The 20,263-nt window shown below is 62.8% G+C and overlaps 1 protein-coding gene across 5 annotated transcripts in view; it reads left to right on the top strand.

Annotated features, from left to right (window-relative positions):
- The window catches only part of PDE2A (phosphodiesterase 2A), an 86,004-nt gene extending 66,140 nt beyond the window's left edge, over positions 1-19,864 (top strand). For all 5 annotated transcript variants that reach the window (XM_058305897.2, XM_071218246.1, XM_071218247.1 and 2 more), the window contains 27 exons: positions 823-932; positions 1,748-1,803; positions 6,587-6,646; positions 7,290-7,443; positions 7,649-7,701; positions 7,925-7,999; positions 8,132-8,173; positions 8,669-8,737; positions 9,011-9,141; positions 10,821-10,932; positions 11,343-11,382; positions 11,469-11,532; positions 11,788-11,860; positions 11,961-12,138; positions 12,330-12,442; positions 13,148-13,225; positions 14,056-14,178; positions 14,631-14,701; positions 14,967-15,089; positions 15,822-15,909; positions 16,097-16,144; positions 16,977-17,051; positions 17,191-17,290; positions 17,448-17,560; positions 17,915-17,953; positions 18,093-18,199; positions 18,505-19,864. In XM_058305897.2, the coding sequence (XP_058161880.1) occupies positions 823-932; positions 1,748-1,803; positions 6,587-6,646; positions 7,290-7,443; positions 7,649-7,701; positions 7,925-7,999; positions 8,132-8,173; positions 8,669-8,737; positions 9,011-9,141; positions 10,821-10,932; positions 11,343-11,382; positions 11,469-11,532; positions 11,788-11,860; positions 11,961-12,138; positions 12,330-12,442; positions 13,148-13,225; positions 14,056-14,178; positions 14,631-14,701; positions 14,967-15,089; positions 15,822-15,909; positions 16,097-16,144; positions 16,977-17,051; positions 17,191-17,290; positions 17,448-17,560; positions 17,915-17,953; positions 18,093-18,199; positions 18,505-18,715 (2,506 nt within the window). In that variant the 3' untranslated portion in view covers positions 18,716-19,864. The remainder of the gene's footprint in view (positions 1-822; positions 933-1,747; positions 1,804-6,586; positions 6,647-7,289; positions 7,444-7,648; positions 7,702-7,924; positions 8,000-8,131; positions 8,174-8,668; positions 8,738-9,010; positions 9,142-10,820; positions 10,933-11,342; positions 11,383-11,468; positions 11,533-11,787; positions 11,861-11,960; positions 12,139-12,329; positions 12,443-13,147; positions 13,226-14,055; positions 14,179-14,630; positions 14,702-14,966; positions 15,090-15,821; positions 15,910-16,096; positions 16,145-16,976; positions 17,052-17,190; positions 17,291-17,447; positions 17,561-17,914; positions 17,954-18,092; positions 18,200-18,504) is intronic.
- The last annotated feature ends 399 nt before the right edge of the window (positions 19,865-20,263 follow it).

Raw genomic sequence — 20,263 nt, 5'->3', positions numbered from 1 at the left:
TGGTGGGAGTAGAAAGAAACTCACTCTTCCTACGCCAACCCACCCCGCCTCAATTCCTGCTTTCCCTCCCTGCCTGCAACACATGCCCGTTGCCGCCTCAACGCTCAGGCCATTCCCCTGCTCAACGCCCCTTTAGCTCTTGCGAAGGTTCAAGCTCAGCGCTTAAGAGAATGGGCTGTGGTGCCAAATGCCTGGTTCAAAGCCTGGCTCTGCCACTTAGTAGCAGGGTGACCTTGCATAGGCTACTTGACCTCTCTGTGCCTTAGCTTCCCCGTCTGGAAATGGAGATGACGAGCATATCTAATAGGGTTATTGGGACTTTTGAATTAATCCATGTAAGTTGCTGGGACAGGGCCCGGCTCGTAGAAAATGTCTAATAAAGTTTAGTTATGACGATTACCTCTGGAGGTCCCCCTCCAGGATTTAGCAGCAAAAGCTGCTCCACGGTTGTTCACCGAGGAGGGTGACAGTTGGGATTCCACTCTCCTCCATCCTAATTCTCCAGGAAAGGATCATTCCACTCTCCTCCATGCTAATTCTCCATGAGAGGATCCCGGAGGCTGGGTCTCTTGCCTCAGGTCAGGTAGCAGCAAAGGCAGGGTTGAGCTGCGAGCTACTTATCTGCTCTCCCTGTTGCCTGGGGGATCTGAGCTGGGCCCGCCTGGGACTTTCCCCATCTCTGTCGGCCAGAGGCACCGCAGGCCACGCCGGGCCACAAAAGTCAACGTGTGCAGGTCCTCCCAGGCGTGCAGGGTCCAGCCAAGCCCCGGCCAGTGCCTCCTTGACCCAGAGAGTGAGAGGTGGGCCACGTCTTCTTTTCAGAGAGGCGGTGATCTCCCGGAAGCGGCTGAGCTGCAATGGACTGGGCCCCTCAGACCTGCTGGGGAAGCCCCTGGCCAGGCTGGTGGCTCCACTGGCCGCCGATACCCAAGGTAAGGCCTGGTGGCGGGGCAGGGTGGGGAGGGACTGTGGCCCCGGCGGCCCGGATCACGTCTGTCTTCTCCCCCCCGTCTTCCTCTCCGTCTCCTTCCTCTTGCTCTGTCTCTAGCAATCCCTCCATTTAATGCTCTTTCTCTTGTGCTACTAATCTCTCTGTGCCTCAGTTTTCTCCTCTGTAAAATGGGGACAGTAGTAGCCACCTTGAGGGGGTATTGCAAGGAGGAACCAGATAACGCATGTGAAGGCGCTGGCACATGCTTGGGTTCGGTGGCCGGCGGCTGCAGCGACGCTGCACTCGTGCCGGCTGCCACGTGGGGTTGCGGTGGTCCTGCCCTCGCTCCACTGTCTCTCTTCCTCTCCCTGCCCCCTGTCCGCCATGTCTCTTTCTGCCTCATGTCTCAGTCTCTCTAGGTCTCTGTCTTCTGTCTCGATGTGGAAAGTACACAAGACTGGTGGGAGTCAGGAGACCTGACTTGCTGTGTGATCTTGGGCAAGTCACTTCCCCTTTCTGGACTTCAGCTTCCTAATCTGTAAAATAAGGGGTGCTCAGCCTCACGTGCCTCCCTCCCTCCCTCCCAGGGTTGCTGGGAGGATCACGAGAGCGTTGCCAAGTGAGGGGGTGTCCCTCTAGGCAGGAGGTGTTGCTGTGGTTGTGTGGCCGCTGCCTCAGGACCCCTCTCTCTGGGTCTCTGGGTCTGTCTATGTCTGTCCCTCTGTCTGCGTCTTTGTCTCCCTCCCTGGGTCCTGGCTCGGTTGCTCTGAGCCTCGCTGGCCCCGCAGGACCACCTCATTGCCCTCTCCCCCTCAGTGCTGGTCGTACCCCTGGTGGACAAGGAGGCTGGGGCGGTGGCCGCTGTCGTCTTGGTAAGAGCCTGCCCGGGCCCTTGTGGGGGGTCGGGGGGAGTGCGGAGAGGAGAGCGGGACAGGGCGCCAGCCTGGCCTGTGTGTGACAGCAGTGCAGAGGGCGGTGGGGGCGAGGGCGGCTGGGATGGCCGACGGAAGGTGCCCTGGGCTACTCCCGGACTGGACTGAGAAGCCACAGCCCAGGCGACAACCTGCTGAGGGGTGTGCGGGGCCGTGCAAGCCCCGTGTGGACTCAAAGGCCGGCCTTGGCCCAGCCCTGGCGTTGCCTTCTCTTTGGGGTCTTTCCCGTGGGTCGTGGTGGGTTGGGAGGTGGGAAGTGCCCGAGGGACGGTCGACCTGCGGCGCCGACTAATAGAGAGAGGGTGGGAACCGCGCCCGGAGATCGGAGAGCCGGGCAGCCGGAGCCAGGGCCGGGGGAGAGAAGGCCCGCGGGCAGCGGCTGCGTGGGCAGGCATCGCGCCCCGTGGGGTCAGGGCTGCTTCGTGAGGGGTGGGCCAGCGGGAGGGCACGGGGCGCGGGTGGGCAGGGGTGGCTCCGCTGCCCTCGGCCGCCCCCTGCTGGAGCTCCCGGGAGGGGCTTCTGCCTCCTGCAGTCGCCCCTCTGGGTGCAGGCAAGGGCTCAAAATCTCTGTCAGGTCCTAGGGCTGGAGGGTTAGCGCCCCCAGTCGTCATCACGGGGAGTCTGTTTCCGCCAAGGTGGCCTCCACCCCATAGGGGGCATGCTTGGGGCGCACAACGAGAGATGAGCCGGCCTCGGCCTTCCCGGGGGGAATCCTCCTGGGCTCATTAAAAGAGAATTAAAGGCTTGCGAGGCCTGACCTTTCTGAGCGGCTGGCAGGGGGTGAGATGGGAGGCAAGGGCGCCCGGCCGTTGAGAGGAAAGGAGGGTCAGGTGGTGGCCCTTGGCTTGGTCTCCTCCCCTCCCCATCTGCCTGACAGAGACGCGGCCCCTCCTCGGTTTCTCCTGCAAGCTGCGCCCCCTCCAACCCACCCCCAGCTTCTGTTCCTGCAGGGAACAGATCTGCTGTTGGCACCGAGTTCTCGGCGTGGCGGCCCCCGCCTCCTCTGGTCCCGTCTGTCTCAGAGCTGGTCTGCTTCGAGGAGGGCCGGGCTAGGGGCGGTGTGCAGGGGCTGAGCTGCCCACCTCCCTCTCTGTTAGGGGAGAAGGGTCTGGGGGTGCGAGGTTCCCTGGGACCTCCCAGGATGAGGCCCTGAGGTCTGGGTCGAAAGGGAAACAACTCCTGCCAAGGGAAGGGGCAGGGGGCAGAGCATGGCTGCTGTGACTGCGCCACCTTCTCCTGGGGGAGGAAAGGCCTGTGTGTGCGTGTGTGTGTGTGCACGCGTGTGTCCAGGACAGGCAGGGGGTCCAGTCCCTTCAGTTCAACCACCTTGGCAGAACCTGGCTGGGCTGCACCCCGGCTGGGTGCTGGCGCAGAGAGGAGAGTCAGGCCCACTTCTGCCATCCTGGCGCTCTTAGTTGGGGGAAGGCAGAGGCGCCCTCAGGCCACCACAGGTCACATGACATCAGTGCTGCCGCCAGGTGCTCTGGGGGCGAGGCTGGAGCAGCAGGAAGGGCCTCCAGGGGAGACGAAGGGGCGTGAGGGGAGCTTTGGGGCGTGGGTAGGAGGTCAACAAGCAGAGGACTCTGGGAAAGGGTATTCCAGGTGGAGGGAACCACGGAGCAAATGCAGGGTGGGGGGGAGGGTGCTGGTGTCCTGGGGAGAGGGTGGGACCTCGTGTGGAGCGCATGCTGCAGAGGAGGTGCTGTGTGGGGCTTTGGCTTCTGGAGAAGTCCTGGCTCGCCTCAGTCCCTCGAATACCCTGGGCAGTTAGGAGCCCTTGAGTGATGTTTGGATTATCCAGAGCTCTGCGCTCATGTGGAAATACACTTCCCAGGACCCCTCCTTCTCTGCAATGTACATACCTGACAGGTCCTGTCGTTTGCCCCACCCAGGGCTTCCTGGGCCACGGGATCTCACATTCCCCCCAAGCCAGCCCAGGCAGCCTCGGACCTCCCAGCTACTACCATAAACTGAGGGCAGAGGGTGCAGAGGGCAGAGGCGGAGCCACAGGCAGATCTTTTGGGAGGTCAGAGTCACCTTCCTCAACAAACCCCATTCCCCTCTCTGGGCCTCTGCTCTTGGTATTCAGCCATCCATCCATTTGTCCATCCATCCATCCATCCACCCAAACACCCACCCACCCATAGCAGAAATATTTCTTGGGCACCACTGTGTGCCAGGCACTGTGTGCCAGGGAACACAAGACAGACCAGGCGTATCGTGTGGAGGGGTGGAGGAAACACACGCATCACACCAGTGAACAAAATAAGGATAGAACTGAAAATGACGGCAAATGATGCTAGCAAGGAAGAGACCAGGGAGCCCTGCAAGGAACATTGGGCCCTGACGGAGGTATAGCCAGTGCTCCGAGGAATATGCTGCCCAGGTGCAGAGCTGCGTGGCTGAGTCCTGGCCTCTGCAGCTCTCAGCTCAAGGCGCCTCGATGGCAGGTTCTTTGTGTGGAATGAGTCTTTGGCTCTCTTCTTTAATTCTGGGATAATAAGTCTCTTTGAGGAGCAGGCAGCCCTTGCTCTCTGGCAGTTGATGCCTATTTGTGCCCACTCTTCCCTCCAGCTGTGCCAGCCACACTAGCTCCTTGCTCGGGGATGGGGTGCCGACGCGATTGGCCACATCGAATAAACCTGATGAGGGAAGAACTGTGCTGGGCTCTCAGCCCCCCTACAGCCCCTGCGCCCACTGCCAAGCGCTCCAGAGGCCTTAGGAGATGCCCCCTGATTAGTGAGAGGGGTGCAAGTGTGTGTTCCTGTTGGTGAGCCAAAAGCTGTGCAGGAGGGATTGCGTGTGCTTGTGTGGGGAAGGTAGAAGTGTGTGCCTGGCTCTGTGAACTCGTTTCCCTTGCAGAGGTAGGATGTGCACGTGGGGCTGGGTGGAGAGCCGAGTGTCGGCGTGTGGGCGTCTTTGACTGTGACGGCGCCGTGTGTGTGTGCCTGAGTGTCTCCACGGAGTAGTGAGTGTGTGTGTGTGTCGGGAGGGCTGAGGTCTTTATGACAGTGTGTGTTGGTGCACATGCTCGGTGGTGGGTCGAGGCAGACCAGGAGTGTGAAGTGGGGCTGGGGAGGCCCAGCGGGTGTAGACAAGGACTCCATGCTTACTCTCTTTCCCTGCTGCGGTTCTCGTCTCCCCACGCAGGACCTGGGCCTGGGCTGTTTAGGCAGCCCAAATCCGGTAGCCCCCACAGCCCTGGGGAACTCCAATCTTCCCTTTTCCCGAGAGGTGCATCCAGGTGGAAGGAACAGGAAGGATGTTCTCGCCATCTAGGGCTCAACTTTCCATGCCGAGGGGCCCAGGCCTCCTCCGGGTCTTCCCATCTCTAGTCCTGCCCCCTCCAAGGGGCCCTGTACCGCATAGACACTGCTCCTCAGCCGTCGGAGTCTGCTGTCGGCTGAAGCTGAGTCCCTTCCCTCTGTGGCACCTTGGCCCTCACACCACCTCACTCCAGCCCCGTCAGGACACCCTCCTGTCTGCAGGTTCCCCTCTCTTCAAGCTCTACTTGACCTCCCCATGCTTCAGTGTCCAGCTCAGGAAGCCACCCGGAGGCCCTCCCTCCCTGAGCTCCCTGATCTCCCCTAGCCTTTAGGGCCCCACCCACCCAGCCTACCCCCTCCTTCCTCCTCAGGTAGGAGGCTCCCCCCACCGGGCCCCCCCACCTCCATTCCGCCCAAGCTAGACCATGAGTTTCCCAAGAACCTGCTGGTCTCCTCCTCTCCATATGCTCCTGGCAGGGGACCCAGAGCAGAGGCGGCAGGGGCTGCTGAGCGGTGAGGGAGGGTGAGGGAGGGCCTGTCGCAGGCACTGTGGGGGGCCCTGCAGGTGGCGAGAAGCTCTGAGTAGGCGTTGGAAGCCTGTGACGCAGGTGGGGAGCTTTGCTGGCAGGGCCCGCGGTGGGGCCCCAGACGGCCACCCCCCTTTCTCTCTCCCTCATGGGGGAAGGGACTTCACAGAGTATGTAAGATGGGCTGGGGGACCTCTGGGGACTGGCACAGGGAACTTGGAGAGGGACCAGGATGATGGGGGTGGTGGTGAGGGTGGGTGTAGGGGAGGGGAAGGTATAGGCAGAGAAGGCGAAGGGAGCCGGTGGCATTGACCCAGGGCTGCCGCTTTCTGCTGTGTGACATTGTGAGGGTTACTCAAACTTTCTGGGCCGTGGTTCATCTGCAGAGTGGAGGCTTGCCTCACAAGTTATGAGACCCCCATGTAAGGCAAGCATTATCACTCCACACATTCATTCATTCATTCATCATTCATTCATTCATTCATTCCTCTCCAGTTCTGCAGGCACAGTGGATGTTTCGTAAATGGTGGACCTCTTCCCTCACCCTAGACTTAGGAGCTGCTCAAGCTCTGACTCATGGAGCTGGGAAGCTGAGGCTAATGCCACCAGTCCCATAGCCGGAGCCTGCAGGAGAGGCTCCCTGGGCTGGGAGACAGAGTGGGGTCTAAGGTTCTCCCCCTCCCACCCCCGGCACACACACCCGCTGAAGGCCCGGCTGTGGCTTGTGCCATTGATGGGCCAATGACCGTAAAGGCAGAGTTCTTTGGATCAGCCCTAGAAGACTTCCCGGGAGGGGTCTTCTGAACTCTCTGTTTGGCCAGGAGGATGGGCTGGCAGGCTGGAGGGGTGGGCTAGGCCTGGGGATGGTACTCTGGCAGAGGCAGGAAGCTGGGGGAGGTCACAGCTGCTCTCACCTCCCCACCCCTCCAGGTGCACTGTGGCCAGCTGAGTGACAGCGAGGAGTGGAGCCTGCAGGCTGTGGAGAAGCATGTGAGTGCGGCAGGCTGGGGCAGGGTGGGGCCACGGCAGATCCTCACCAGGGCTGGTGGGAAGATGATCTGGCCAGGGAGCTGGACAGACCTGGTTTCCAGTTCCAGCTCTACTACTTGTGGGCTGTGTGACCCTGAGCAAGTCACCTAACCTCCCTGAGCCTCAGTTTCATTTTGGAAAATGGGCGTAATGGTAGCCCTGACTCTAGGGTTGTGGCGAGAGAATGCAGGTCAAATACCTTGTAAAATACTAAAGGAAGGTACTTATGGGTAAGATTTTCATCAACGATATTGAGGTTCTTTAATGGTTTTGTGACTTTAATAAAGACTTCCCGATGCCCCTTGGGTGCTTAAGACAGAAAGCTCTGGCCCCGTCCAGGCTTGGCAGAGTCTGGGGTTAGGGGGTGGAAGCAAACCTGGCACTCACCTGTTGGAGGACCCAGGGACGCTCCAGGCTTAATGGGAGCCCTCGGAAGGGTGGAACGGAATCTGCTAAGGGGCGCGAGCCTTCCCGCGGGAGCGCAGCCCTGAGGGGTGGGTGGTTTGGGCTGGGGACCCGTGGGAAAGGGGTGGCGCCGCGACGCGGCGAGCGCGGGGAGCGCGGGGCTGAGGGCACGCGTCGCTGACCTCTCGTCCCGCCCCAGGCCCTGGTGGCTCTGCGGAGGGTGCAGGCCCTGCAGCAGCGCGGGCCCGGCGCGGCCCCCGGCGCCGTCCAGAAGCCCCCGGTGGGGACCGGCGGGGACCAGAAGGGCGGGGCTGTGCACCCGGACCAGGACCGCAAGATCCTGCAACTGTGCGGTGAGGCCTGAGGGCGGGGCGAACCCGGGGTGGGGGGCTCCACCCGGGCGAGCGGGGCCGAGGGACTGCCCCAGCGGCGGGATCCGGGCAGAAATTGGCCGGGAGGTCCCCGGGCAGGGCGGTGGGTGGGGCCGGGGGCGGGGCCTAAAGGGAGTGCGCCTTGGACGCGGGGGGCCTCCCGCTGACCCGCGCCCCGCCCTTGCAGGGGAACTCTACGACTTAGACGCTTCTTCCCTGCAGCTCAAAGTCCTCCAATACGTGAGTCCAGCTGCCTTCCCACCCCACACCCCCAGCCCCTGCCCTGTCTCCCTCCGGGCACCAGCCTCCCAGCGAGCCCCCATCTCAGCTCAGAGTCCTCCGGCGCAAAGTCCTGCCCCTTCCCTCTCCTCCACCTGCCTGAAGGGCCTCAGAGAGGTGGGAAGGCAGAGAGCGCGGGTGGCCGCAGGCCCGCGCTCAGCCCCTCGTTCCCTCCCCCTCTCAGCTGCAGCAGGAGACCCGGGCGTCCCGGTGCTGCCTCCTGCTGGTGTCCGAGGACAACCTCCAGCTTTCCTGCAAGGTGAGGGCCAGACCGCCCGCGGCGCGCGGCGGGGTGGGGGGCGAGGGGCTGGGCAAGGGACCGGGATCTCCCAGGGGGCGAAAAAACACCTCTCCTCTTCCTTTAACCCGCCCCTGCCCCTCCGCCCCTCAGGTCATGGGAGACAAAGTGTTGGAGGAAGAGATCAGCTTTCCGGTGAGTCCCACATCCCTCCCTATTCAGGCATCAGTCTGTGGAGCTGGGATTCGCTGGAATCTCTTGGAATCTGATAGAATTATCTGGATCTTGGGACGTGCTTAGACTTTTGACAAGAGACCACAACCTCGCATGATCCCGAGACAGATCAGGCTCCACTAGGAGAAATCTCTTAAGAGCTCTAGAAAGGTGTCAAACCATTATGCTTACTTGGGGCTGGCTCACCTCTGGATTTGGATTTCTTAGAATCTGTGGCAATCAGCAGGAATCCTTGGAGTCTGCTTGTCTTTCTTCTGATTAGGGAAGACCTCAGAGTCTGTTGTGGGGGAATTCTGATCAGGGCAGAGCCCCCTCCCCCTCCTCGCACCCCAAAGTTGATCGCATCTGCCATTTGGACTGACTGAAGAGGCCAGATGTGGGGGGAGTGTGTGTAAATTGAGATGCCCTGTCCCTGGGGAGAGCTGGGCTGCGACTTGACCTTGTCCCATTTCCCAGCTGACAACAGGACGCCTGGGCCAGGTAGTGGAAGACAAGAAGTGCATCCAGCTGAAGGACCTCACTTCTGTGAGTCACACTCTGGCTAAGCCAGGGAGGGGCGAGGGGTGAGACCACTGTCCAGCCTTCTGAGCCAGAGTCTCTGGGACAGTGCAGTTTAGGAAGGTGGAAACAAGGTCTGGGGACTTTCTACCATTCCGCCCTCATGTCACAGCACTTCCGCTCCTGCCTGAGTCCCTCAAAACTGCCCACTGCAGAGTGTGGTGGAGAGATAGAGGAGGGAAGCTTACTTCCTTTCTCCCTCCTGCCTTGACTCACCTCCCTTTTGCCTCCCCTTTGCAGGAGGATGTGCAACACCTGCAAAGTATGCTAGGCTGCGAGCTGCAGGCCATGCTTTGTGTCCCTGTGATCAGCCGGGCCACTGACCAGGTGGTGGCCTTGGCTTGCGCCTTCAACAAGCAGGGAGGAGACTTGTGAGTCTGGGGTTGGGTGGGTGGGTGATGAGGGTGGGGAGCCAGACCTGAGAGGCTGGGCGGGGCTCTGCGGGAGTAATGGTGTGGGAAAGGTGCTGGGCAGAGGGTCTTATCCCAGTGAGGTAGCCGGTGGCACGGTGGAGCACAGGGATCAGAGGGACAAACTGTCAATGCAAGAGACTCTGGGGTAATGGGGGCTGCTAGGCCCTCGCAGCTGCTGCTGGCTGAGGCCCAGGTAGTCATTACCCTCCACCACCCATCTGCTTATTCAGAGTCATGCTGAGCTCCAAACCAGTTTCCCTTCTCTTTTCCCACTTCCCACAGTTTGGGTTATCCTCTGTTAGGGCCGTCCCCCCATTTGCCACCTCCTTTTATGGTGCTATTGCTGGGAATTTTCCAGTGCAAGGATAGGTGAACTTTGGGATGGCCAAACTCTCGGGGACCCAAAGAGCCTCACTGTTATAGCAGACAGTGGCTAAAGGGGGCAGGCCTGGGGATTGAGAATCACTGACAAGTCTAAGAATCATAGAGGGCATGGCATCCAGGTAAACAGACCTGGCCACTTAGTCAGGAATTATATTAAAGGACCTGAGGTCAGATCTGGGGTCTAGAATAGGTATCTTAAGTAGAGCTCATGTCCTGCGCATTAGTTGGTACTAACTGCCTGAATCACTGAGCTGCGATCAGAAATAGTGCTGTGATCAATCCTTGTCTGTCCTGGGGGGAGGTTCAGGACCTGAGTGCCTTGGGGCTACCAAACTTGGTCCAGCTGTTTGTGCCTAGTCATGCAGGTGGGGAAGGGAAGGCAGGAGAGGGATGGAGCTGAGAGGACAGGACGTGGAGCGATGGCAACTAGGGGGAGGAACTCACTGGAGTCCAGCAAGCAGGCCTGGAGTTCCTGCGGAAGTGCGGTGTGTGCATGTGCGCATGTATTGGTGTGTATGACTGCATGCTGGGACTGGAGTGGCGTCAGAAGGCCTGGGATGGGTCTGCAGGGGTGGGGTAGAGGCCTAGGAGTCACGGGTCTGAGCCTCAGGACCTGCCAGCATGGAGCTTGGTGGGCAGTTGGGTGGGCCTGGGGAAATGAAGACATGGGGATAAGGCAGGTCCCTGGCAGAGCCAGCTGAGGCAGGCAGGACGCAGGGACTGTGGCATTTGGGATTGGTGGGCTCCCTGAATTGGGAGGGCACCTTGGATTCTGTGGAGGCACCAAATCTGGGCCAGCAGAGTCCAGGGAGATGGGGGCAGTGACAGGAACTGGACAAGACAGGGGCAAGACCTCACCCTGAGGCAGGGCCACTGCCCTTCCCTGAGGCTTGGGGGGGGCCTGGGGAAGAGTAAGGAGAACACCTCACTCTGGCCTGGACGGGTCGCTAATCTGAGGGAGGAGACCCAGCTGTGATCTGGGTAAATCCCAAGTCAGAGGAGGGAGACATGGCTCTGGCTTGAAGGGGCAATAGTCTGGGGAGGTCTTTTCATTTCGGTCTGCGGGGTAGGGGGTGGTGGCCCAAGCCACCCATGCAGTGGAGCAGCCCCGGGAGAGGAGGGTCATAGTGAGCGGGTGGATTTCCCAATGGGCTTCCCGGCGGAATGGGAGTAGGGAGACATACAAGAGGAGTGAGGGGTCATTCAGGCTCGGCCATCGCCTCCCTCTGCCGTGACCCCGCCTGCCTCCCCAGGTTCACGGACCAGGATGAGCGCGTGACCCAGCACTGCTTCCACTACACCAGCACCGTGCTCACCAGCACCCTGGCCTTCCAGAAGGAGCAGAAGCTCAAGTGTGAGTGCCAGGTGAGTGGCCCACCTCGACCTCTCTCGGGATCCGATTGCCCAGCCCTCCCAGGGCCGTTCAGGAGGAACAGCCCGAGGCTCCAGGCTGATGGCAGCCCCGCCCTGTGGCCGGGAGATTACCTCTTGACCCAGAGGCCTCTTCCAGACGGAGGTCAGTTTCTCTGGCGCACCCTCTGCAGGCACTGTGTGTGATCGCCCTCTAGTGTCTGATAAGGGCACCGTACCTACTTCTGGGCCGCTAGCCCATCTGAGAGACAGGGGTTCCTAAGCACCTTGGCTGGGGCTAGACCCAGACCGAGTAGCCAGTTTCCAGTCTGTCCTGGGCGCCTGAGGGCAGTGGGAGGCAGGGGGCTGGATAGGGTGACCTCGGCAACCTGAACCCTCTGTGATCTCCACGTGCTCCCTTCCAGGCTCTTCTCCAAGTGGCAAAGAACCTCTTCACCCACCTGGGTGAGTGCCTGGCTGTGGGGTGGGAGTGGTGGCCTGGGCACTCCAGCCTGGTCTCACCACTGCCCCCTGTTGCCCCCCTCTTCCAGATGACGTCTCTGTCCTGCTCCAGGAGATCATCACAGAGGCCAGAAACCTCAGTAACGCGGAGATGTGAGTGAATGGACCCTGGGCGGGGAGAGCGCCCCCTCCCCCCTGCCAAGCCCGCCTGGTGACCGTTTGTGGGATCCTTTGTCTCGTGTCTGTCTCCCTCGGGTGAAGTTAAGCTTCAGGACAGCAGGGGCTGGGCAGGCTTTGCTCTCCACAGCACGTCAGCCTCCAACACAGCGCCTGGCAGAGCTCTCCTTGGGGCCCTGAGCCACTGAGAGGCGAGGAGGCCCGGGGAACAGCCCCCTCCTCTCCCCACAGCTGCTCCGTGTTCCTGCTGGACCAGAACGAGCTGGTGGCCAAGGTGTTCGACGGGGGCGTGGTGGATGACGAGGTGAGGCGGGGCCACGTGCGCGCGTGCGGTGCCGGCCCGTGGTCCCCTCCCGGGCAGCTCCTAACCTCTTCCGCCGCCCCGCTCCCGCCCTGCTCCGCAGAGTTACGAGATCCGCATCCCGGCCGACCAGGGCATCGCGGGCCACGTGGCCACCACGGGCCAGATCCTGAACATCCCGGACGCGTACGCGCACCCGCTTTTCTACCGCGGCGTGGACGACAGCACCGGCTTCCGCACGCGCAACATCCTGTGCTTCCCGATCAAGAACGAGAACCAGGGTGCGGGCTCGCCTGGGCGCCCGGGTCGCGGCTGCGGCGCGGGGCGAGGCGGGGCCCGGCGGGGCGGGGTCTGCGGAGCAGGAGAGGGGCGGGGTCTCCCCAGCAGGGGACCGACCGAGAGGACGCCAGGGGGAGCCGGGTCCCCGCCAGGCCCCGCGTCCCGCGGGTCCCAGCCGCTCTGCCGCCCGCAGAGGTCATCGGTGTGGCCGAGCTGGTGAACAAGATCAACGGGCCATGGTTCAGCAAGTTCGACGAGGACCTGGCTACCGCCTTCTCCATCTACTGCGGCATCAGCATCGCCCACGTGAGCGGCGCCCCCGGCGCGCGGGCGGGACCCCCCTTCCCCCCTTCTCCTGGGGTCTGGCTCTTCTTCTCTGGCCCCAGGTGGGTCCATTCCTGGCCCGGGACTCTGCGCCCGGCTGCTGGGTGGCTGCACGCCCTGGCCATCTCTGGCCTCTGCCCCATCTGTGTTGGGATATTATTTCCTGCTGTGTCTAGTCAGTGTCCCAGGACCATGGGAGGGAGAGAAAGGAAACGAAAGAACGCTTCGAAACCCTAGTTGTCACTAGCTTCCCCTTTCTCTGGAAGCAACCTCAGCCCGAGCCTCTGGTCGGCTCCTTTTTGGGTCTCGTTGTCTGGACCCTATTGGCATGTGGCACCACTGGTCTGGAATCCAGTCCCTGCAGCTCTAATGCTATTCCTCCCCTCCCCCTTGCTTATCTTTCCCCGCCATGGGCCTAGGGTCCCATCATTGAAGACTGGGAGGGGCAGGGGACGGCACAAAGTGCTAGATCAGAGGCTAAGAGGGTCTAGGGAGGAGAGGGGGAGCCTGGATGACAAAAGACGGGGGGCGGCGGGGGGGGCTCCATAATCTGGGTTGGAGCCTGAAGGCTGGGACCAGAGTCAGAGCAAGATAGGAAGGGGGCTTTCTATCTGGCCACTTCTCCCCAGTTCCGGGCATTTCTCACGGCCGCCTTTCTTGAGCGCCACCTCTCCTTCTCTCCCCCAGTCCCTCTTGTACAAAAAGGTGAATGAGGCTCAGTATCGCAGCCACCTGGCCAATGAGATGATGATGTACCACATGAAGGTGAGGCCTGCAGGGAGCTTGCTTCCTCCTCAGGGCCCCAGGGCCCCCCTGCTCCTCTCTGCTCCTTCCCTGCCTCCCAGAATCCCCAGGGGGCCCTGGACTAGGCTGCGCTTTCTCCTTGCCCTGTCCTGAAGATACGAAGGTAGCTCCAGGGGAATGCCTGGCCTGCTGCTCTCCTGGTCACACCTTAGCGCAGCCTCCCTCTGCCCCACTGCTTGGAGACCCCTCTTCCAAGCACTTTCTGGGTGCAGCCCTCAGGCTGGACGTGGACTCTGCCCAGGGAAGAATTTGGTACAGCCAGTTCCCACGTGCAGGGAGTAGTTCCCGTTCTGGGGCTTTCAGGCTGGGCGGCCCGCCCAGGGCTGTCTCCCAGCTGCCCTGGGAAGGTGCTGACACGCCTTCCCGTTCTCCCACCCTCTGCCAGGGATGCTTCCCAGGCTTTCGTTCAGACCAAGTGGTGGTCATTTCCTCTCAGTCATGTCCAAACCCAGGCTTTGTGGGTAGGCTCACAGCTGCAGCAGGAAGAATTGGGGCTGGACCATTGGAACAGTTAGTGCCTACAAAAGGTTGCCGTGGTTTGGGTGTCACCGAGGGGTGTTCTCTGTCTTTGCCGAGAGTAGGCCAGTACGCATGAGGGTGGCCACTGGCAGGGAGGCACCGTAGACGGGCTGCAGGGCTGGGAAGGCAAGGGTGGGCGATCTGCTGCCTAGTGACAAGCGTGCACAGCCCGAGTGTGGTGCATTCTGGGTAAAGAACCCCCCACCCCGCAGTGGGAATTTGGGGGTGAGGACACTCGATGGTGAACGGTGGGCTTCTGATGGACCCTCCAGGTCTCTGACGATGAGTACACCAAGCTTCTCCACGACGGGATCCCGTCCGTGGCTGCCATTGACTCCAACTTTGCAAGCTTCACCTACACGCCTCGCTCTCTGCCCGAGGACGACACGTCCATGGTGAGCTGGCCCTTGCCAGGCTCGGCTGGGCGTGCAGCCGGGGGTTTACATTAGGCCCCGCAAGACAGGGGTCGCTGAGGAAGGCTGTGAGGTCTTCCTCAGAGACGGAGTGGGTGTAGGGTCTGTCCTCCGGGGGCTGTGGCCCTGCCCAGGGACCTGGGGCAACCCCGGCCCCGGTGACCGCAAGGGCTGCTGCTGAGCCAGCAATGCCCGGGGCCCGTGTCCTCGGGCTTGGCGTCTCCCTCCCTGTTTTCTAAGATTTTACCTGAGCCTGGTTCCAAGAGTCCTTAGTTCTCAGAGCCCATGTTCCTGAAAGCTCAGGGCTCTGAGAATGCTTGGCTCCATTGCTTTATGGCTTTCTAGTTCTAATCTGAGGTTCTAAGACTCCGCGGTTTTGAGTGGAGCCTCGTCTTGATGTTGCCCCGCCCTGGCCCCCCTTCTGCCCCCTCCAGGCCGTCCTGAGCATGCTGCAGGACATGAATTTCATCAACAACTACAAAATCGACTGCCCGACGCTGGCCCGGTGTGTGCCCCAGCCCAGCTCCCCCCGTGCAGACAGCCCCACCCTCTGCCTCCCTCTGTCCTTTACCCCCGGGTTTGGGGGAGGGAGGCCTCTGAAGGTGGGGAGAGCCAGGCCTGTGGAGGTGGGAGGATCCGTGAACGAGAGGCAATTCCTCGACACCGGCCCGGCGGAGGGAGGAAAGGGAAGGAACGGGGCAAGGCAGAGCCCGGCCGGCTTCCCAGAGGAGGAGAGGCTCAGGCGCCTCTGCTCCTCTCCCCTCCACTAGGTTCTGCCTGATGGTGAAGAAGGGCTACCGGGATCCCCCCTACCACAACTGGATGCACGCCTTTTCTGTGTCCCACTTCTGCTACCTGCTCTACAAGAACCTGGAGCTTTCCAACTACCTCGAGTGAGTGACTCTGCCTCCGCCCCCATCTGGCAGCCCCCGGGGGGCCCTCCTGCGTGCGTCACTGAACCTCTTAACAGCCAAGCGGGGAAGCGGACTTTGGCCCAGTGGTTAGGGCATCCGCCTACCACATGGGAGGTCCGCGGTTCAAACCCCGGGCCTCCTTGACCCGTGTGGAGCTGGCCCATGCGCAGTGCTGATGCGCGCAAGGAGTGCCCTGCCACACAGGGGTGTCCCCTGCGTAGGGGAGCCCCACGCGCAAGGAATGAGCCCAGTAAGGAGAGCCGCCCAGCGTGAAAAAAGTGCAGCCTGCCCAGGAATGGTGCCGCGCACACGGAGAGCTGACACAAGATGACACAACAAAAAGAGACACAGAGTCCCGGTGCCACTGATAAGGATAGAAGCGGTCACAGAGGAACACACAGCGAATGGACAGAGAGAGCAGCTACTGGGCGGGGGGAGAGAAATAAATCTTAAAAAAAACCAAACAGCCAAGTGAGGGCTGCACAGTCCTCTTTCCCAGGAGGGAACAGACTCCGCGACTCGCTTACATCACGTGACCAGGCAGTGATGGGTCGGGGGAACTCCCAAGCCAGGGCTTCTCCCCAGGAAGGGGCCTAGGGGCCCTTGACCCCATGCCCGGTCGGCTCCCGGATGTCTCATTCACCCAGACCCTCCTGCGGGCCCTGGGAGGGGGGCCGCGGCTGACGTCGCTTCTCTCTGCCTCCCACGCAGGGACATCGAGATCTTCGCTTTGTTTGTGTCCTGCATGTGTCATGACCTGGACCACCGGGGCACCAACAACTCCTTCCAGGTGGCCTCGGTGAGACCCTGCCTCCTCGCGGCGGGCGCCCTTCCTGGGGTCTGAGAAGGGGTGGGAGCTGGCAGGACGGTGGGGGCACCGAGCTCCGATTTGGCCGCAGGCTCTGCCAGGGTGGGTGCTGGGCTCCGAGCCGGGCTCCGAGCAGGCCTGGTGTGAGGCTGACGGGATGCCTCCCCGGCTTTTGCAGAAGTCTGTGCTGGCCGCGCTCTACAGCTCCGAGGGCTCTGTCATGGAGGTACTGCCGGCCCGCCTGGCCCCCGCCCCTCGTCCCACTGAGCCCCTGCTGCTCCCCTTCCCCACCGTGCTCCCCAGGAGGCTGCGGGAGCTGCAGCCCCTCCCAGGGCAGGCCTTGCTTGCTGTGCTGACTGGGGCTGGGGGCCGTGCGGGTGGGGATGGGACTCCAGGCAGGAAAGAGAGCGCTGGTGTGTCCCTGCGGCTGCCCGGGACCACCCGTGCAGCCCCCCGGCCCTGGGACGGCTCCGCTCTGCTCACACCCAGCCTGGCTGTGGGTTGGCATGGCCCCTGCCCGGGGCACCCCGAGCTCCCTGCTCTGGCCCTCCGAGGTCGGCTCTGTGCTGCCTCCCACAGCTCCCCCCCAGAGGCTGCTCCCGCTTGCACCCTGAGGCGAGGGGCTCTCCCTCTCCCAGGAGGCCTGGTGGCAGCCGTGGCTCTGCCCTCCGGTTCTTCCTCCTGGTGACAGCCCTTCAGCGCCAGGAGACAGGGGCCTGCCCTCTCCTCATCACCGCCTTTCCTTGTCAGCAAACACATGTCTCCTGCATGAGTTAGCGTCTGGGACCCCAAGGGATCATGCGCGAATGTTTCCTACTCGAGGTGTCGGGTGCCTCCACTTGACAGCTGAGGAATCCGAGACTTAGGGTGGACCAGGGACGTGCCCGAGGTCCCACGGGCCTGAAGCGGCTCAGAAAGGGACCTGGGGCCCTTGGCGCCCCGCTTCTGCCTGCTCTGCTTAGCTGGGGGGCAGGGCTGGGCCAGACCAGTCTCGTGGGGGCCGTGTGGTGGGAGCTCCCCACGCCCCTGCCGGCCCCCCATCCCCCCTCTCCCCCCAGAGGCACCACTTTGCTCAGGCCATCGCCATCCTCAACACCCACGGTTGCAACATCTTTGACCACTTCTCCCGGAAGGTGCCTGGGCCTGGGGCTGGGGCTGGGGCTGGGGCGGGGGCGGGTGGGAGCGGGGGGCTGGCCGGGGGCAGGGGCGGGAGCGGAGGGCTGGGGGTGGGAGCTCCGGCAGGAGGCCGAGACGCCCCCTGGCCCGCCCCAGGACTATCAGCGCATGCTGGACCTGATGCGGGACATCATCCTGGCCACGGACCTGGCCCACCACCTGCGCATCTTCAAGGACCTCCAGAGGATGGCCGAAGGTGCCCGGCGCAGGGCTGTGGGAGGAGAGCGTCAGGCCCAAAGCAGCCCCCTTCCGGCTGCACGGCCTCCCCAGGGGGCCAAGTTCCCTGGACCCGGGACCCAGGGAGAGGGCGCGGCAGGCCGGGCTCCCTCCCTGACGCCCTCCTTCCCCGTCAGTGGGCTACGACCGGACCAACAGGCAGCACCACAGCCTCCTCCTCTGCCTCCTCATGACCTCCTGCGACCTCTCTGACCAGACCAAGGGCTGGAAGACCACGAGGAAGATCGCAGTAAGTGCCCCCTCCCCAAGGCTCAGGCTGCACGCCCTGCCCGGTGGGCGTGGCCCCCGAGCTCAGCCTAGCTGCATTTGGGAGACTCAGAGAGGGACACGGACTCACCTGGGGTTGCACAGCAAGGCAGTGGCCGGTAGAAAGGGGGCTGGAACCCAGTCACCCGTTCCCGTAGGGGGCCTGTCCCGCTGCCAGGCAGGGGGCGGTGAGGACGGGCCCTGAGGTGGGACTGGGGGATGCAGCTCAGGGCCCTGAGTCCCGGAGCCTAAATTCACCCTTGTGGGACCGAGCCATGGAGGAGGTGCGGAGCCTGGCTCCCCCTCCCAGGAAGTGAGCAGAGTGTTGGCCTTTCAGGAGCTGATCTACAAAGAGTTTTTCTCCCAGGGAGACTTGGTATGTGTGCCGGGACCTCAGGTTGGGGGAGGGGGTCCGGCCTGGGGCTGGGAGGGGCTGGGTGGCCTTGACCCTGGTACCCGATGGAGGAACGGGGAGGGGGGGCAGGCCTGATGGCCGGTGACCTTGGTGTCGGCAGGAGAAGGCCATGGGCAACAGGCCCATGGAGATGATGGACCGAGAGAAGGCCTACATCCCTGAGCTGCAGATCAGCTTCATGGAGCACATAGCGATGCCCATCTACAAGTGAGCGAACTCGCGGGGACCCTGCAGGGAGAGGAGGTTGGGGGCGGGCCCGGCGGCACCCCTGCCCAGCCCGGCTCCCCCCACCCATCGCCCTGCCTCTGGGCACGGCCGTCTCCCGCTGTCCCACTCGGTGGGCCCTTCCTTCCTCCTGGGTCTCCCACGGAAAGACGGGAGTCCGCTCTCCTTGAGCGTCCAGGCCTGTGCCGCCTCCGCCGGCCGAGTTCTCCCTGTGGTCCAGCCCCGGTCTTTCTGGCCAGCCGGGGCTGGACTTCTGACCCCGGAGGCCCACCCGTCTTGGCCCGCAGGCTGCTGCAGGACCTGTTCCCGCGGGCAGCAGAGCTGTATGAGCGCGTGGCCTCCAACCGCGAGCACTGGACCAAGGTGTCGCACAAGTTCACCATCCGCGGCCTCCCGAGCAACAACTCGCTCGACTTCCTGGACGAGGAGTACGAGGTGCCCGAGCTGGACGGCGCCGGGGCCCCGCTCAACGGCTGCTGCAGCCTCGACGCGGAGTGAGCCCCGCCCCGCCCCTGCCCCGCCCAGGCCTTCTCCCGCAGCCCCCCAGCAGCCTGGCTGGACGCCCTGGGCACCAGAGCCCGGGCTCCTGGGGTCTGCACCCTGGGCAAGCCCCGGCTGGCCTGGGCCTTGGTTTCCTCGTCTGTGTGGCGGAAGCGAGGCTTCTGGCTCATCGAGGCGTGGTGATCGGCCTCCCGGCGCTCGGGGGAGACCAGTGCGCGGCTGCTGCCGCTCTGACCGCACTCCTCAAGTCCTCTGAAGCGGCCTGGCTGGTGTTCCCCGTACCCTACCCCCACCCACCAGATCTGGGCGCAATCCTGGGTCTCCGGGATCCTCGTGGAAGGGGAAGGTGGGACGGCTGAGCGAGCAGAGGGTGGAGTCTTAGAAACAGTCATCCTCCTGCAGGAGAACTAGAAACAGTCCTGGGGCTGCCGGTGCCTCTGAGGAGGCTGCTCTGCTCACCTGGGGCTGGGGACAGGCGGAGAGATGCAGGGGTCCCAGGGAGGAGCTGCCAGGGGGTGCCGCTCAGTGCTCTGGGAAAGGAGGGAGCTCAGAAGAGAGCAGGAGGCTGGACAGGCAGCCTCCCCCAGGCTCCAGCCAGCAGTGCTCCCTGCTGGTGGCGTGACCCTGGGCAAGTCCCTTCCCCTGCCTGGGCAGAGGGAGAAGACCATCCTTGCTCCAAGACCCCTTTCAGATCCAAGTCTCTCTAGCCGTGTGTGGTCCCAGGATAGCCGTGTCATGTCCCTGCCACCCTGGGGCACAGAGAGCCAAACCCCGGGTCCCTCAGCGGCTCCCTGGTCCCCCGACTACCCCCTCCCCCGGCTTGAGGCCCTCTCCCATTCCTGCAGCCAGAGAGGGCCCTGGCCTCAGCCCTGCGGGCTGCTCTCCTCTTCAAGGCCATATCCGCCTGTGCCCCAGGGCTCGGGGGACCTCTGGGGCCAGGCCTCTTGGGCCAGCCGGCCACGGGCTTCTCTCTTCTCTGTTTCGTTCTGTCCGTGTGGTGGGGTGGGGGGAGGGGGGCCACCTGCCTTACCTATTCTGAGTTGCCTTTAGAGAGATGCGTTTTTCTAGGACTCTGTGCAGCTGTTGTATATGGTCCCGTGGGCTGACTGCTTTGTACATGAGAATAAATCTATTTCTTTCTACCAACCCTCCCCTGCGGGGCTGTGTGTCGCCTTTGTGCATGGGGTGGGAAGCAGGAGTGGGGGAGCCGAAGCCCTTCAGGACTCCCCGGTTTTCAGAGTTCCTCTCCCCTGCTGCCTAGTGCTCCGTCTGGATGAGCTCGTAGACCTGTTGGCATACTCCCTGGGCCAGCCCAGGTCCAGATGTTGGAGGCCTAGGGGTGGATGCCAAACAGGAGGCCTGGAGCAGGGAGAAGACATGCTGGCTAGCGGTCACTGTGGCCCGGAAAGGGAGACCAGAAAGGCTGAAGCCATCAAGGAGACTGCTTGGAGGAGGTGGCCTATCGCTCCACTTAGACTGACTGCTGACCTGCCCTGGGCACTAGTGCCCACACAGCCAGGCCTGGGCCTCTGAACTCCCTCCTAG

This window comes from Dasypus novemcinctus, chromosome 10 (assembly GCF_030445035.2).
Source record: "Dasypus novemcinctus isolate mDasNov1 chromosome 10, mDasNov1.1.hap2, whole genome shotgun sequence".
In the NCBI taxonomy this organism is placed as follows: Eukaryota; Metazoa; Chordata; class Mammalia; order Cingulata; family Dasypodidae; genus Dasypus; species Dasypus novemcinctus.
This window is presented reverse-complemented; position numbering and strand designations above follow the sequence as displayed.